The sequence below is a fragment of the Gymnoscopelus microlampas genome (genome assembly GCF_963454915.1).
Source record: "Gymnoscopelus microlampas genome assembly, chromosome: 10".
In the NCBI taxonomy this organism is placed as follows: Eukaryota; Metazoa; Chordata; class Actinopteri; order Myctophiformes; family Myctophidae; genus Gymnoscopelus; species Gymnoscopelus microlampas.
Genome location: NC_139947.1, coordinates 35,620,476 through 35,636,658, shown reverse-complemented (window position 1 = coordinate 35,636,658; position 16,183 = coordinate 35,620,476). Strand labels below are relative to the sequence as shown.

The following is a 16,183-nucleotide window of genomic DNA, read 5'->3' as shown; positions in this document are numbered from 1 at the left end:
CCTATGATGCCATCTCCCGGGTCACTGATGTAGCAGTGGGTATGCAAGGGCCCGGCTGACTCCCACTCCTGCTTCCAGGATGCTTCCCGCCGAGCACTTGTAGACAAGTCCTCAGAGGCAGACCGAAGCATCTCTTGTGCCACCTTGTTGAACGGGTGGCGGGACTTGAGTCTGTTTGGTGGTGCTGTTGTCGTTGTAATGTCATGCAGGATATGACAGTCATGTATCTGGGCTTTCCTTGCTAGGTTGATGGTAGCAGCCTCTCACCGGAAGTCGGCCGGGGCAATTCCTGCAAGGACTGGACACACACCCATATAGAATATGCAACGGTTTCGGTTGTATGTGACATCAAACCTGAGAAAGAGAGACAGTGAGCGAAAGGGAGGGAGAGGGAGGGTTAGAGAGAGAGAAAGCCTATTTAACCCACGCAACACCCATGCAATAACCCAGTCAATGGGTACAGAATGCGCAAATCGGCGTTGTAAGGCAACTGTTGACATTAGTGCAAGCCGCTGTTGTGGCAACGGTTTCTGTTGAGCCATTATAAAATACTGGGACATAACAATAAGAGTCTTGGATCTTGAACAATAAGAATAATTCTGAATCTGAAAGCATATAATCAAGTTATCAACCGCGAAATAATATATTTGGCCACCACATTATATATATTATAAAATATATGTACAGTAGATAGTCAGAAGAATGTATGCATATAGGGCAGCGTATGCATGATGCACATAAGAGATTCGTCAACGTGAGTCATGCATATGTGAACTTCAACCTCCACGGAGTGAAACATATTCTAAATTTGGACATCTATGATTGGTTCGTTCCACTCCTACTCTAACAAAGACTGTAGCCTCATCTTCAGTGTTTCAGTAGCTCTACAGAAAGCCGGAACGACAGAGAATATCTGGGGAACAGAGCAACATCTATTATTCCACAAGCCAAAATAGAACAATCTATTATTAGCTGACTGAATATCAAGGAGACACACAATGTGTGTTCATAATATAACTGCTGGCATCGGAGACTGATGGCAGTCAGACTGGTGTTTTGTGTATTGAGATGTGTCAAATCAGTCATCACGCTTCCTTTTTGTGTATTGAGGTGGGCGCAAATCACTCACGCTTCCTCACTCACCCACTCCCTCCCACCTTTCTGACCCAAATAAAAGCATGCAGTTAAAGTCAACCCGCTGAGCTTGATTCTCTGTACACACACACCCGCCCCATCCTCATCCTCTTTAAGTCTCTCATCCTATAGCTTCACCCACTCACACACTCACTCACACTCACTCACTCACTCACTCACTCACTCACACACACACACACACACTCTCCATACATCCACCTCTGCCGTGTCCACCTGCCAGTCCCCCAGACATCATCACCCTCATTCTCTCTCTCCCTCTCTCTCTCTCTCTCTCTCTCTCTCTCTCTCTCTCTCTCTCTCTCTCTCTCTCTCTCTCTCTCCCATTGTACCCCCCCCCAGGGAATACACATCTGACATACTTTATTCTTTCGTAGCTCGGTCGGTGCCTCCTTCTCTTCTCTCTTCTCAACCGCCACACCGCAGCTGGTGCAGGGAAAAGAAAGTGAGCAGGTTTTGGGCTGTTTTTGGGCTGGCTTTCTGGACGTTGGAATGGCCCCTAAACGAGAGCCCTCCATTAAGAAGTCGCCATCACCAGGGGACCAAGCGAGACTCGGGCCCCCATTCCCAAGCCCTCTAGCGGCCCCTGCACCTCCAAGACCACCCCCGGAGCAGAAGCCCAGGTTGCTGCGCCCCTCGGACTCCCCATTTGACCCCAGCACCATGGAGGTGAGTGGAGCAACTATAAGGTATCCAATGCTGCTGTTAACAAAGCTAATGTGGGGCATGAGTGACTAAAGGCCTAGAAGTTCAAGCCTGTAAATTTGTCAACAATAACTATACATGCTGAAATGTAGCATAGCCAGTACATCCCAATGCAGTCAGTGACATGAACTGAAAATATCAATCAATGCAACAATCTGACATCAGTTTATTGCATATAAAATCATGATAGTGTACTAATATAAGCTAATTGAATATCTCTGTGATTAATTACAAGAAGCTAGAATTTGTGGAATCTTAACGTAATTAGACAAAAATGGTCGATTTATTCTTCTGAGTAAGAATCAGATTAAAAACAGAAATAGGGCATTAACGAGATCGAGGCTGCTTGTCAGTCAGTCTGTGGCCTCCTTAGGGAGGAATGGGCTGTTTGCCTCTATGCTATTACTGGAGGTTCCTTTAATTAGAAGGGAGACTCTTTCACCCCTGCAGGCAACTTGTTATTATACTGTAAGACGGCCAAAATAAAGACAAATAGACAAAAAAAGAAGCAGAATCAAATGTTGTTCTTTTTTCTCCCGTATTGGTAAGCTATAAAAAGATACTGGAATAGTGGAACATGTGTGTCATTGATACTAATATTCATCTCCGATCTATCAATTGCTTTCAACTAATTGAATAACCGAGAAGCAAATTAAAATGTTCATATATGGGCAACAAATCAATGCAAACAAATCAATATAATTGGTCCTCACTAATTATTTTGTATTAATGCTAGAACAATGGCTTCCATTATAGCATGCTAACTTTCCAGTAAAGCCTGCAGTTTCTATTACCTTGGATCCCCCATCGATGATGTCACTGGTAGGCTGGTTTCTGAAGTGTCCACAGCCCTCCTCTGAGACAGACGAGTAGACACAAATTTGACCATATTATAATGAGCATTAAAAAATCTAAAATGTATTATTTTATTAAAAACATTTATTTTATGATCGGTTAGTTCGATTAACTGTCAATCAGGTCACCTAAACATTTAAATATATTTCCATTTAAAAGCTTATCAAAGATAATTTTATATTATAAGGATGTTTGAGCTGAAGAGTTTATTCTGTCCCTCTATGCGTGTCCCACATTAGGCTTGACACAATTTATCTAAAGTTGTTTCAGCTTTGCTCCCATAACCATGCTTTCCTTTGCTATTTCTATTTTCATTTGATTTCTTTTTTTTATGTGTTTATTTTGTAGCCATAGCCTGGCCCATTTAGCCTGAGTGTAAGTAGGTCATGAAAATGAACCACTTAAACCCTATACTTTGTTGACCAGGGTCCCCCACGGTCCCCATGCAGGGGTCTATCCTGGGCCCCTGTCTTTTTCCCCTCAACACCAAATTTCTTCGCCAAAAGATTGCAGATCTACAAACTCACAATGCGTTGCATTGCGAAGTGCTTGTAGATTGAAGATAGTTTTGGCGAATGTTCACCTATTTTCGCCGAATACAGTGAATACTCCCCTAATAGGAAATCTCTCCGGCCCTCAAGACACCAAAGTCTGACCAAAGTGGGACGTGTGTGGGGGGGGGGGGCACATTGGCGCTATTCCATAAGAGGGCCACAAGACCATAAAAGGAGGACAGACCTCCTGAGGTCTGCTGGCAAAGTTAACCTACTCCAGGCTATAGACTTGTGGCACCAGTCCATGGTCTCAACCAAAAGCACTACCGGATTCCCATCACTTACACTGCCAGAGTACCATTACCATTGACGAAAAGCAGTGGTAGAAAGTAGTTAAGTAGTTAAGTTTACTCAAGTAGCCTACTGTCTATAGCCATGAACTTCAGTATAATTTTGAGGTAGGCCTACCTTTACTTTCCATCATTTGATACTTTATACTTCCACTACATCAAATATAGTACTTTTTACGCAATCATTTGAAAACCTTATAGTTACAGGTTACTTTGTAGATTTAGATTAAACATACATTGCAATGAAGCCTTATTTTACACTTTCTACAACCTCAAAACATGGCATCGCGACTGGTTGTAAGCTTGTAGATCTGCTACTTTGAACAAGTTTGAAAAATCTTTAAAAAATTACAGGTAGGGTGATATATTTTTGTTTAAATAGGTGTGAAATAGCTCTATAGAGTGTTTTTTCAGTAGGAGTTTCCCTGTCTCTCCAGCTCTTTAGTGAACAGAAAATACATTTTCAGGTTGGGATACCAATGTTATCCAATCAGGAGAGAGAACTCACACAGTATACACTGGATATACAAGTGCATTCGGAAGTGATGACACAACTGGACCACTATAAAATTGCAGCTGCTACTTCTTCCACCACTGATGAAAAGGCCTTTTTGTCATCCATTCATAAGGTTAACAACATACATTTTCAGGTTACCATTTTCATTCAATCAGGAGAAAGAACCAATGTATAAGCTTCAATTTTATAGTGTTCCACTTCCAATTTTGTCGTGAATTAAATTTATTTTCTGTTTGCTAAAGAGCTGGAGTGATTTGGAGACCCCTGTTACTGAACAACACTACAGTAGGCCTTTAGCAATGATTACAAGAGCAATTTAACAAAAAGCATTACTTACACCGGAGTCACCCCCTTTAAAATAAGTCCCGGATTTCAGCTTTAAATGAACACAGTTATAACTACTTCTAAAGTGGTTCTCAAAGTGGGGTCCGAGGACCTCCAGTGGTCACTAATGGGGTTCCAGGGCGCTCCCAACTTCCTAGCAAAATGAGTTAATATAGCATCAAAATCTGTTTAACTACTTTAACCCTATTTCCGCTATTAAAAAAAGAAGAAGAAAAATCTTTTTAAAATTTTGGGAAATGGGGAATCATTTTAAAAATAAAGAAAATCATAATAATAACATCTCAAATCCTCTCTTATGGTCCTTGGCAGAACATCTTTCAAAATGGGGGGCTCGCAATCGCAGCCTATACACATTTTGGGGCCGGGTCCTGACCTTGACATGAATATGTTTGAGAAGTACCAGTGTTGGAAAGTAACTAAGTAAATTTACTCAAGTACTGTACTTAAGTGCAATTTTGAGAGTACTTTACTGTCTGGAGTGTTTTCTATTCTTAATACTTTTACTTCTACTCCACTACATCTCAGAGGCAAATATTGTACTACTTTTTACTCCACTATAATTATTTGAAAACTTTAGTTACTAGTTACTTTGTAGATTTAAATTATTTACAATACACTTTAACCACTTCAGCTCTATTTAAACTTTGGGTATTTGAAAATAGACGATCTACAAACAGCTTGTAGATCTGCTAGTTTTTAAATACATTGTATACATTATACATATGATACCTAATCATACCTTGTGAAACGGGACATTCTGATTCTGCATATTGAGTACTTTTACTTTTGATCCTTTAAGTATAACATTTTGTACTTTTGAATACCAGACTTTCACTTTTAAGTATTTCTATACATTGCAGCAATTGATACTTTTAATTAAAGGGATATTTCACTTTCAAATAAAATAAACATAAAGAATATATATTAAAAATAAATGGAAAAAGTAATGGAAAAATAATGGCCCCCTCACGCATTAGAATATCCTTCTAATACGTAAAAACGTAATACCTTTTCCACCACTGGTCCTGACTCCTGACCTTGATGAAATGTTTGAGAAGTTGTGTAGCCTACTTGCCTGACTCGCTGTTTGATGTGGTCTAGGTGTACTTGACTTGACTTGCATTGCTCCGCCTCGCCAAGCGCACTGCGCAGTGCGCACTGCACACATGCACACGTACACGCACGCGCGCACACACACACACACACGCACGCACGCACGCACGCACGCACGCACGCACGCACACGCACACGCGCGCGCGCACACACACACACACACACACACACACACACACACACACACACACACACACACACACACACACACACACACACACACACACACACACACACACACACACACACACACACACACACAGCCATGATGACGCTGCTGCTAGTCAGGGTTGCCATGTCCGCTTACTTCTGTAAGGTTGCTTGTAAATATACAGTTGCGTGATTATGTTTTTTTGGGGGCTTGTTTCCTAATGTTGTTTGAACCACGGGTCCTCAAAAATGTTCTTGTCATCCCCAATTTAATCTGTATTTGTCCACAGACCCCCCCCCCGGGCCCGCCCCATCTGAAAATATTTGTGCCAGGGACCCCCATGCAGTACCAGATTTATGTTGTTAAAATTAATGTTTCAAAAAAATATTCCATTTGACATTTTCCCCCCAAGATTTCTTTAGAAAATAGCCGAAGTGCTCATGTCGCTTCTTTTGGGCTTGTTTTCACAAACCAGGTTGCTTATTTGTCTCGCAAAACCTGGCAACGCTGCTGCTAGTCTTCTCCTCCCTGCCCTTCCTGCTGCTCAGTCACACATTCTTTAGGTCTTGGACGGCTCGGACTCACAGACAGACAGACAGACAGACAGACACACCTCACCTCAGCCAGCACACAGAACAGACATGGTGGGTTTATCGCTGTCCCCTGGGACTTTAAGCTTAAAACATCATCATTATTACACCGTTATTGTTGTACTTATCAGTACTGAAGAAGGCAGCGTGTAGCCCGATATGGCGTTTAATGTGAATGTTTGAGTTACTTTAGCTTTGCTGTCTGTCTGCTAGCGGAAGTGTAACTTACAATACTAGCCTAGTTGGACAGTAATGGCAACAAAGTAGCCAGTGGTTCCTACATGTAGCCTATATGTATAGGAACCACTGGCTACTTTGTTGCCATTACTGTGCCGTGTTGTTATAAAGTTATGAATGGTAACGTTAGCTAGATGATTCACCGTGTAACTAGACGGGATACAGGATAGGTGGGCACTTAGGGACATCTGGGCACCTCGATGTAAAATTCTCTATTTTGTCCACAATGTTAAGAAATAAAATATTTGATAAAATAGTCTTAAGTAATGTAAAGTATACGTGATGTGAACATGCAGGTACATCATTATTATCAGACTTCATTTTATCCTTCAACTTCTTGTTTATGCCCTAAAATGACTGGATATACAGGGTTTGTAGCAATTGTAGAAATATTAGACCTTAATTGTCGAATGTTTAAACATGTTCTTATCATGTACACTTTACATTACTTAAGACCGTTTTTCAAATATTTTATTTTATAACATGTTGGACAAAATAGCCAATTTTACATCGAGGTGCCCAGATGTCCCTAAGTGCCCACCTATCCTGTTACCAGTTGTTACTGTGTGTTTAACTCATGTTAAAGTTATGAATGGTAACGTTGTAGCTAGATCTCTGCGAGATAATTAATGTTTAGACCTCGGGTTAGTGTAACTAGACTAGCAAAAATGTGCTAAAAATGTTTTAATACGGATACCAACGTTAGCTATTATAGCTCAGCTTGGCCAAAAAAAACATTTTCATTAGCTTTTAATTTGTCTTTGAACAGTCTGACTTCTCGGAAGATCAAATCATTGGTGAGTCATTTTAAGTGTGTTGTAGCGTTATTATTACTGCTTATTCTTCCTCCCTGTTTTGCGGTGCATGCATTCATTTCTTATTTGTTTTGCAGCAACTTTTCTCTTATAGCTATCATACCTGCTGTATGCCCGCCTGTCATCCTTTATAACCGTAGTCGTGGTGGTTAAGTTTTCCTTATTTCTTTTCCCACTGTTTTTTCATCACTTTTCCACTTGCAACTGCTTGTTCTTTCCAGATTGAGTTTAACCTGGATCAGATACATGGTAAGTTGGCCATAAGAGACCCCCGGCCGTGCAGCACATAACTGATGGCTATATCTCTTGAGTCTGTGTACTGTACTGCATGTTGGTTTTGGATAAACAAGTGTGTCAAATGTGTCTTCTCTGTTGGTGTTTGGGTGGTGGTACAAAATTATAGTCACCATAGGGGGTAGTTTATTCAAGTAAAACGATATGTATTATGTATGAGTTGTTACACCAACTTTGACTCTGTGTTGCAATGCTGTTGTGTGGTCAGTCGCATATTAACAAGGATGACATTATTTTAGCCAGTTGCCAAAGTTTACATCTATGTCCTGCATCCATGTTCGTACTGGAATGTATTGCAGATTGTGTCCGTTTACCACACAGTTTGTTTGTTATCTTCTTAGAGGGTCATAATCATGACTCAGTGCCCTTTTTTGGTGCTTGGCACAGTGGCGGATGATTTTCATAGTCTGTCTGGTTTGTTTAATCATCGTTGACATAATAGGCAACAGCTAGTTCACTCTCCTCCTACTTTCCTCCTACTTTCCTCCACTCCTCCAATACCAAATATGGTGTTGGGAAAAGTGCGTGCCGGCCAGAAGGGAAGAGGCACATTCCTGAGAACAGGAAAAGCTCCACAACAACAGTGCAAACTGTTTAGGGGAATAGCCCATTTCATGTTAATACAAACAAGCCTAGTCTCTGAGAGTCTAACTAGCTGTTGCATCACATTTTTTTTAACACAATTATGTTGTTTACTTGATATTAGAATTAAGTTTGAGCAGCTTTTGAATATTTAAAAGATTATTTGAGTCATTGTTGATCAATTATAATTGGTGCAGTGCACTGATAAATGAACACACCCAACAAGATTTTTTTAATTCACACTCACAGTTGCTCTACCCCAACAAAAATAAGTTATTAATATATTGATGGCTCAGATAACATCTTAATAATCTAGACTCCAGACCCCATTTAATATTCAACAATACTATAAAAGATTGATATCACAGTGGTGTCAGATGGTGCTTTCTAAATGTTTGGCACCAAGCATTTTGTAAGAGCAATCTGTTGAGCTCCATCTGGTAGAGCTAATTAATGAATACACATTGTCAGTGTGTAACATCAGTCCCATTTGTCAGTCGTTTGATTGCTACACTGCTACATACAGGGTAATGAGATATTGGATGCAATTGGAGCACAAAGAAAGTACCAGATCAGAAATGGATTCAAAGCCTCGGGATCACTAGCAGATAGATTATTTAGTTAGATGAATGCGTTTTGTATTCATATTTGTTTTTATTTTTGCACGTGTTGGACAGATGTTCAGTTGTTTGAGTCACTTCATCTTAACTCATTGAGTGCCAGAATTTTTTATTTTATTTAAACGTTTGGCAATTCTGGCACTCAATTTTACTACCTATGAGTATGTAAAAGAACAGAAACGAATAAACAAAAAATATTTAAAAATGATGTTGTCCCAGTGCCAGAGTTTTTTTCACAGAAAACAAAAAGTGCTTAGGAAGCGAGATACAGCCTTTTTCAGTTCTAAGTTAAACAAGGAGTGGATGGAGCTGCACACCTTCAGATGATGATATCTTGGGTTCTGAACATGTTTTAAAAAAAAAAAAAAAAAAAAAAAAAAAAAAAAAAAATTGTTTACTTATGCTAATTTTTCAAAAACACGTGAAACACGTTAATGGCACGTTGAGCCATAGCGCTAAAAACACGTGAAACACGTTAATGGCACTCAGTGAGTTAAGAGTTTGAGACTTGTTGCGTATGAATGTTTTGATGCTTCATTTGTTACTGTAGCATGACCTTAAGGTTTCAGCTTACTGTTTTAAACATAGTCTGTTTATCATTTTGTGTTTGCTACATGTGTCATATTAAATCCCATCCCAAGGTAAAGAGATACAGTATAAAAAATTATAATGGAAAAGTAATACACACAAAGGGTTGTAGTGAGATGCTGGTCAATGAAAGTAGACTTCAGAGTAAAAAGAATGTGTCACAATTCTCACAATGTATTTGTCCCTCAGGCCTCCTTCAAGATTCTTAGCCATGTGTCGTGTGTGTGACCTATCATTGGTGATCCTGAAGTAGGCCTGATGGCTGAAACGTCATGAAATAAAATAGAAATGCATATAGGTGTGTGCAAGACTTTTTTATTAGTCAAGACATTTAGCTAACATCATTTATTTGACAGTTTGGAAAAAGCTAAATATAATTTTAGTATTGTGGCATTAGTTAGCCATATCCCATCCCAATATCTCATTATTGTCTTCTCCCAAATCTTAGGGAGAACACTAGGCTGATGCAATTCTAATCGAGGCTATATCACTTTAGTGGAGAGCTTTTAAGTATAAATGAATGTGCTTTGAACTTCATTTCGATTTGTTCAGGCAGTTTATCTCATTAAGGCAGTTTATCTCATTAAAGTTTAAACCAGCTTCTGTCTTGCAGCCTAATTAACTAGGTTTTTATTTCATTACATCATCATCCCATTCAGGTATTGTCCCCCATTGACTCTCCTTTCCTCATTTAACCTAGACAATAGACCCTAATTATCCAGGACAGACTGGCCCAAGGAACCTGATAATCTTGACATTCTGCCCTGGCTCCTCAGGCCATGTTGTTCTAAGCAGTTCCAATGACAACTGACCAATAATATAGGCCAACAAATGGAGGCATCAAAGTTTAATGTGTGCCAGTTGATTAACAAACTCCCCATCCCTCGTTTCGGTTTGTGTGTTGTTTTTTAACTGCTTGTTATCATCTGGTTTGTCACGTTCTCTCATGTTGCTGCATTCACACGCCCCATCTAATACATCCCTCCATTGGCATCATCTCCGGTCTCCCTCACATCGACTCCTAACCTACTGTGTCTGTGTGTCTGTGTCTCCTCCAGAATTTAAGGAGGCCTTCCTACTGTTTGACAGAACAGGCGATGGAAAGATCAGCTACAGCCAGTGTGGGGATGTCATGCGGGCCCTGGGACAGAACCCTGTCAACGCTGAGGTGCTCAAGGTTCTGGGAAACCCCAAGTCCGAGGGTAAGCCACAAAGGACAATAATGATCATAACAATAATATAAATAATATAAATATAAATAAATAAAACAATGGAAACAATTTGAGCATTAGTTAATTAAAAGTGTGTCTGTAAAAATGGTGTTAGAGAAGTAATTTAAAAGACTCATTTTGTGACTTCTTCAGGCAGGAATGACTATTCTATTTTTAAATAATGTCCATGCATCATTGGCTTGTGCTTAAAGGTGCAGTAAGTGATATTTGCTTGTTAAAATACGTGTTAAATAGCGGTATATTCTGATCTAATCATTGCTATCGAGTGTTTGCCTTTCCAGCTCTTTAGTAAACGGAAAATGCATTTTCACGTCGGGATACCAATTTTATTCAAACAGGAGAGAGAATTCACACAGGATAAACAAGTGAAATTGGAAGTGCTGACGCAGAGACGAGCAGACAAAATTGGAACTGGAAGGATTTAACATTAAAGTTAATGAATGAGTACTGATTATTGGATGAAATTTGCAACCCACCTGAAAATGTATTTTCTGTTTAAACTGGAGAGACGGGAAGAACCCTGTTACTGAACAAACACTTTATAGAAATTACTAAAAGAATATAGACATTTTTATAGACATTTTCACAAATAACTTTTTGTTTTAACCATAACATATCTCATCTTTGGCTTGTGTGTGTCCATGTTATCTCTCTTTAACAAATTAACCACTTAAACACTTAATCACAAAAAAGAAAATTATTTCAAAAATAGCCGATCCACTAGCTCACAGCAAGGTTTTCAAGAAAAGAAGATTCTCGCCTATAACGACATGCACAAAATTGCTACGCCAGGGGTTGAAGTGGTTAACCTCAGTACAAGATGACCATTTATGTCGTTTTGAGTGCCGGGATGCTGTCAGTGTCAGCAGCACACTGTGACCCATTTTTAATTGATTGTGCTTTTCTATTGGCAGAGATGAACCACAAGATGATGGACTTTGAGCAGTTTCTGCCCATGCTCCAGGCCATCGCTAAAAATAAAGACCAGGGCTCCTTTGAGGATTTCGTGGAGGGACTGCGTGTCTTTGACAAGGAGGGCAACGGCACAGTAATGGGAGCAGAGCTACGTCACGTTCTCACCACACTAGGTAGGTTACTTTCTTCTTTTCATTACCCTTTGCTTTTAATAGGCGTTATTTCTGGGTTTTCTTTTTAGACACATATTTAGATTTCATAGGCAAGGCAATTTTATTTGTATAGCACATTTCAACAACAAGGCAATTCAATGTGCTTTACGCAGAACATCAAGCAATGGAAACACAATTATAAAATTATAAAATGACATTAGGATGCATAAAACAAATGAAGTAAAAATCTAAAGTTACAGTGCAGAAGAGAAAAGAAAAAAGGAAAATAACTCTATCAAAGGCAGCGGCAAATAGGAAGGTCTTTAGTTGTGTTTTGAAAGAAATAAGAGTGGCAGCAGACCTGCAGTTTTCTGGGAGTTTGTTCCAGATATGTGGTGCATAAAAATGAAATGCTGCTTCCCCGCGTTTATTTGTGGTTGTAGGGACAGAAAGCAGACCTTTCCCAGATGACCTGAGAGGTCTGGATGGTTCATGATATGGTACAAGATCAGAAATGTATTTTGGCCCTAAACCATTTAAAGATTTATAGACCAACAGTAGTATTTTGAAATATATTCTTTGACACACAGGGAGCCAGTGTAAGGATTTAAGAACTGGAGTGATATGCTACACTTTCTTGGTATTAGTTAAAAGGCGAGCAGCAGCGTAGGAAGGAAAAAAATATTGTAACTGTGGTTTATCATACAGTAGTTTAGCTTCTGAATATACAGTATCTGGAAAATGTGAAATAATCAGTTGGCATATTATGAAGATATAGTGATACAGTATCACCCACCTGATATGAATTAACTGTGTGTGTGTGTGTTCTGTTCCCAGGGGAGAAGATGACAGAGGAGGAAGTGGAGACGCTGTTGGCGGGACATGAAGATGCTAATGGCTGCATCAATTATGAAGGTGAGGGATAGAGAAAGAGACAGGAACTGGATGGGCTTGCGAGCTACTAATTAAGATGATGGTGTGTAACGTTGCTGTCATCATAAACCTGCAAACCACTCAATCTGACCACTATAACCAAGCCTGACAACTGTGGTTATGCATGACACTGCATGTGTGCCATTTCAAAATACTGCCAAGACTGCCAGCTATTCATTGCCCCAAGCAACCTCTCTTTGCAGAGTGGCAGTATGAATTTTCTGTGAAAGAAGACATACAAATGACAGCCACTGGAAATAAAGATATCTTCAGAAGTTGTTACATCAATGGAAAAGTCTTAAACCCAGTTCAGACCAAAGATTTGCGACAAGACAAAGCCGTTGCTTTTCGCAATGTTGAAACTTGCAACCACAACCACTAGTTGCTACAGAATCCCCCAATATGTGGTTTGTAACATTCTAACTTATAACTGCACTGTCCGCATCAACGCAACAAAATTGTTTACCATTTCCTTAGCATGTCACTATTATATTGTATACTCATATAAAAATATGAAATAGGTTTTCGCCCTTCCTTTGTGTCATTCGCTTGCTTTCTTTTTTTCTCTCTCACAGGCAGGTGGCTGTGATATAAAATTGTTATAATCGGACGCACGCATCACTAGACTGTGTGTATATTTGCCTAGACATTTAATTACATAGAATGTTGTTCTTGAACATACCACGCACACTTCTTGAGAGAGAGGGGTGGGGGGACAACAGGTTGATCTGTATGAATGTTACAATGGCACATTCCTGTGAGCAATGTGTTTGTGTGATAAGAAATGCGTTGCAACTTGTTGCTTGTGATCTGAAAGGTTGAATGTCTTGTGACTCAATCAGCCGGCATCAGTTGACCTGCAACAGGGCTGTTCAGACTGCACATCTTTAGTCTGAACTAGGCTGTACGATGAAGTAGACCGAGGTTTGCAATTATCATATCATCAAGACATTTTGGTGTCCTGTGTATGCAACATAATATGTGCACTCATATAACACTCATGTTTAATGAATGAATGACTGACTGATGAGCCGTCTGTTTATACCATGTAACTCTTCTTTCTCCACAGCCTTTGTCCGCCACATCATGTCTGGCTGAGGTGCCTGTACGGATGTTGGTATACAGTATACCTGGAGATGATTCCTCCGGGCTTTCCTACTTTTTTAGCTCCATTAAGCATAGCTCACTGTGACAACGAGGCCAGCTTAAAGGGCCATCCACACCAAGAATAATACCTAAATATATTTATATATATTTTTTTATTGTTCTAGTCCACATCTACTATAACAGCGACAGTGGTGAACTATATTGTTGGGATCACTTTCAGAGTGATTTGATGAACCATAGAAACACTGACAGCCACTCAAAATCTGTCCGAATTTACAGGCTGTTGTGTTACAAATGTCACATTCAAAGTCTAATTGGGTAAAGCATAGCTTAACGGTATAGTAGTTATCATTCTTGGTGTGGATGCTCCTTCATTCAGATTGGCCTTGGTTCTGCACTGCTCTATGTAGTGCCATAATGAATAAGAACAGTAACGCTGTTGAAGGGTACATTTTACCTGTAGCTGCTAGTGGGAAAGCCTGTTGGTCCTTTTCATCTTTTAGTGCTGAGACTTTGACCCATTTGTAGTCTCCTCCTGTTCTCTCCTTCTGTTGCCCTCCTACAGCCCTCTATCTTGGCCTGCTGGCTGCAGCATGGCCCACTCCGCATGTGTCTGGGCAATCCCCTCGTTTTGTACGGGCATATGGTAGACATGCCGGGAAGTGACTGGTTTCAGACTTCAGAGCTGGGATGGCCCACGGAGCTGATGGCTGATGGCATTTAAAACTAACTTGACACGGCTAAGCGTGGCGGTTTTTCAGCTTATAGGGCAGCTGAATGGCAGCACCAAAGCAGGCTTTTAACCTCCTGGTGAATAGACTAGTAGGCAAGGACAAATAGTTTATGCTTTTTCTTTTTTCTTTTTCTTTTTTGGGAGGCGGGTTGTTTTATTTTTCTGTATTTCCAACAGCTCTGGGAGAGTGGGCCAGTCACTCCTTAGACTAACCAGAGAATTGCAGTGAATTGTTCTCGCTGTCTCTCTGTCTCTCCTTCTCTCCCTCCCTCCCTCCTGATGGTAGCTGATTGTAGCTGGGCCTTATCTGATCTGATCTGACTTTAGCTCCCTCCATCGTCTCCCCTTCTGTCTGCTTCTCAAGTAGAGGAAAGCAAACACCGGAGGATGGCTTCTCTAACAGACTCTTTTTGGATCCTAGACCTGGCCAAATCCATATGGTTTGGTTGAGTAGGAGATAGAGATGATCAACTCCTTCTCTCTTCAACCCTCTCCCTTCTTCTAATGAGTGGATAGAATGATGCGAGATCAGCTCCCAAGTACAGCATCTCCCAGCCAAGACACGCCAAAGCTGAATGAGAGTGGCTCAGCTCCAGATGCTGTAATTGGAGCAGGTCCCCATAAAGCAGTAGTAGTGTATGAATCTAATGTTACTCTATCTCTCTCTTTTTACAGAGCTGGTCCGGATGGTCATGAACGGGTGAAGATCAAGACCATTCCCCCGTCTCCTTTTTTTTTGTTACCATGTTACCATGTTCTTATTGCAGTTGCCGTTCACTGCCCCCACCCACCACTACCCCTGTCTAGCCATGAGCCTTTTCCCCCCGTATTATCTACACGTCTCTTATTTTAAGAAGTGCCTTTACATTCCCCTTTTAAGACCACAAAATGACCCCCAGCTACCAAGGCCCTGACCCATTGACACAATGTGATCGACTTGCATGTAATTAGGAGCCTTCATGCTTGTATAGTCTGCAATAACATTCCGACATGCAGCACTTAGAATCACCTGTCCTTTTGATAATTTAATTTAATTTATCAATTGCGTGTCGATGTCAGTTGGAACACGTGGGTGAGGAGAGTGATGTCTGTCACCTAAAGTATTATTGGCTAAGACTTGCTTTGGCTGGGAATGCGTCCCTCCTTTACTGCTGCCAGAGCTATGCAGTAAAACAATACGTTGAAAAGCCATACAATCATGAGGTAGAAGTGAAAATATTTCCATCAGGTTCCTGGGTTTTTAATTCATCCCTCGTTTGTTGCATACAAATAAACAATTTTCTGAAAACCTCAGCTGCATATTGTTAGACTTACATTTTTCCTGTATTTTATTTTTTCTTGTTCTGAGAGATTGAGGTGTCAAGGACCATGGTGCTGGAGGCATTCTACATTCCCTTCCGTTTCACTCCAACCACTGCTTGGGCCCCTAGAGGAAAGAAACTACAGGTGTTTCCAAATGGAGGCAGTTAAATAATTAGGCAAGTAGGGAACTGAGTTTTTTATTCTGGTGGTGCTTTTGTTCCAAGAGTGAATTTTGAGGAATTTCTCTACAGTTTGAGAAAGAGCTGGCCCAAAGAGAGGCACAGTTTGTTTTACTTTAGCTCCAATCGGAACAAGCGTTTAAATAGCTTATTTAGTCTGCCTGTGGCCAGTCAATCCCACCCGCATGCGCAGTACTGCTCCCGTAAGATTGCATTGGGAAA

At 40.4% G+C, this 16,183-nt stretch overlaps 1 protein-coding gene across 4 annotated transcripts; it reads left to right on the top strand.

Moving 5' to 3' along the window:
* Positions 1-1,644: 1,644 nt before the first annotated feature.
* Positions 1,645-15,773, top strand: LOC311052920 (myosin light polypeptide 6; the record flags this gene model as incomplete). Of its 4 annotated transcripts, XM_084068229.1 has the most annotated exons (7): positions 6,219-6,326; positions 7,279-7,306; positions 10,467-10,610; positions 11,555-11,728; positions 12,545-12,622; positions 13,710-13,753; positions 15,156-15,773. In XM_084068229.1, the coding sequence occupies 6 exons, from the start codon at positions 6,324-6,326 to the stop codon at positions 13,736-13,738; spliced, it is 456 nt and encodes a 151-aa protein (XP_083924355.1). In that variant the 3' UTR covers positions 13,739-13,753; positions 15,156-15,773. The 4 variants fall into 4 exon arrangements, with proteins under 4 accessions (XP_083924353.1, XP_083924352.1, XP_083924355.1 ...); XM_084068227.1 differs by lacking the exons at positions 6,219-6,326; positions 7,279-7,306; positions 13,710-13,753 and adding exons at positions 1,645-1,821; positions 7,546-7,573; XM_084068226.1 differs by lacking the exons at positions 6,219-6,326; positions 13,710-13,753 and adding an exon at positions 1,645-1,821.
* Positions 15,774-16,183: the final 410 nt, after the last annotated feature.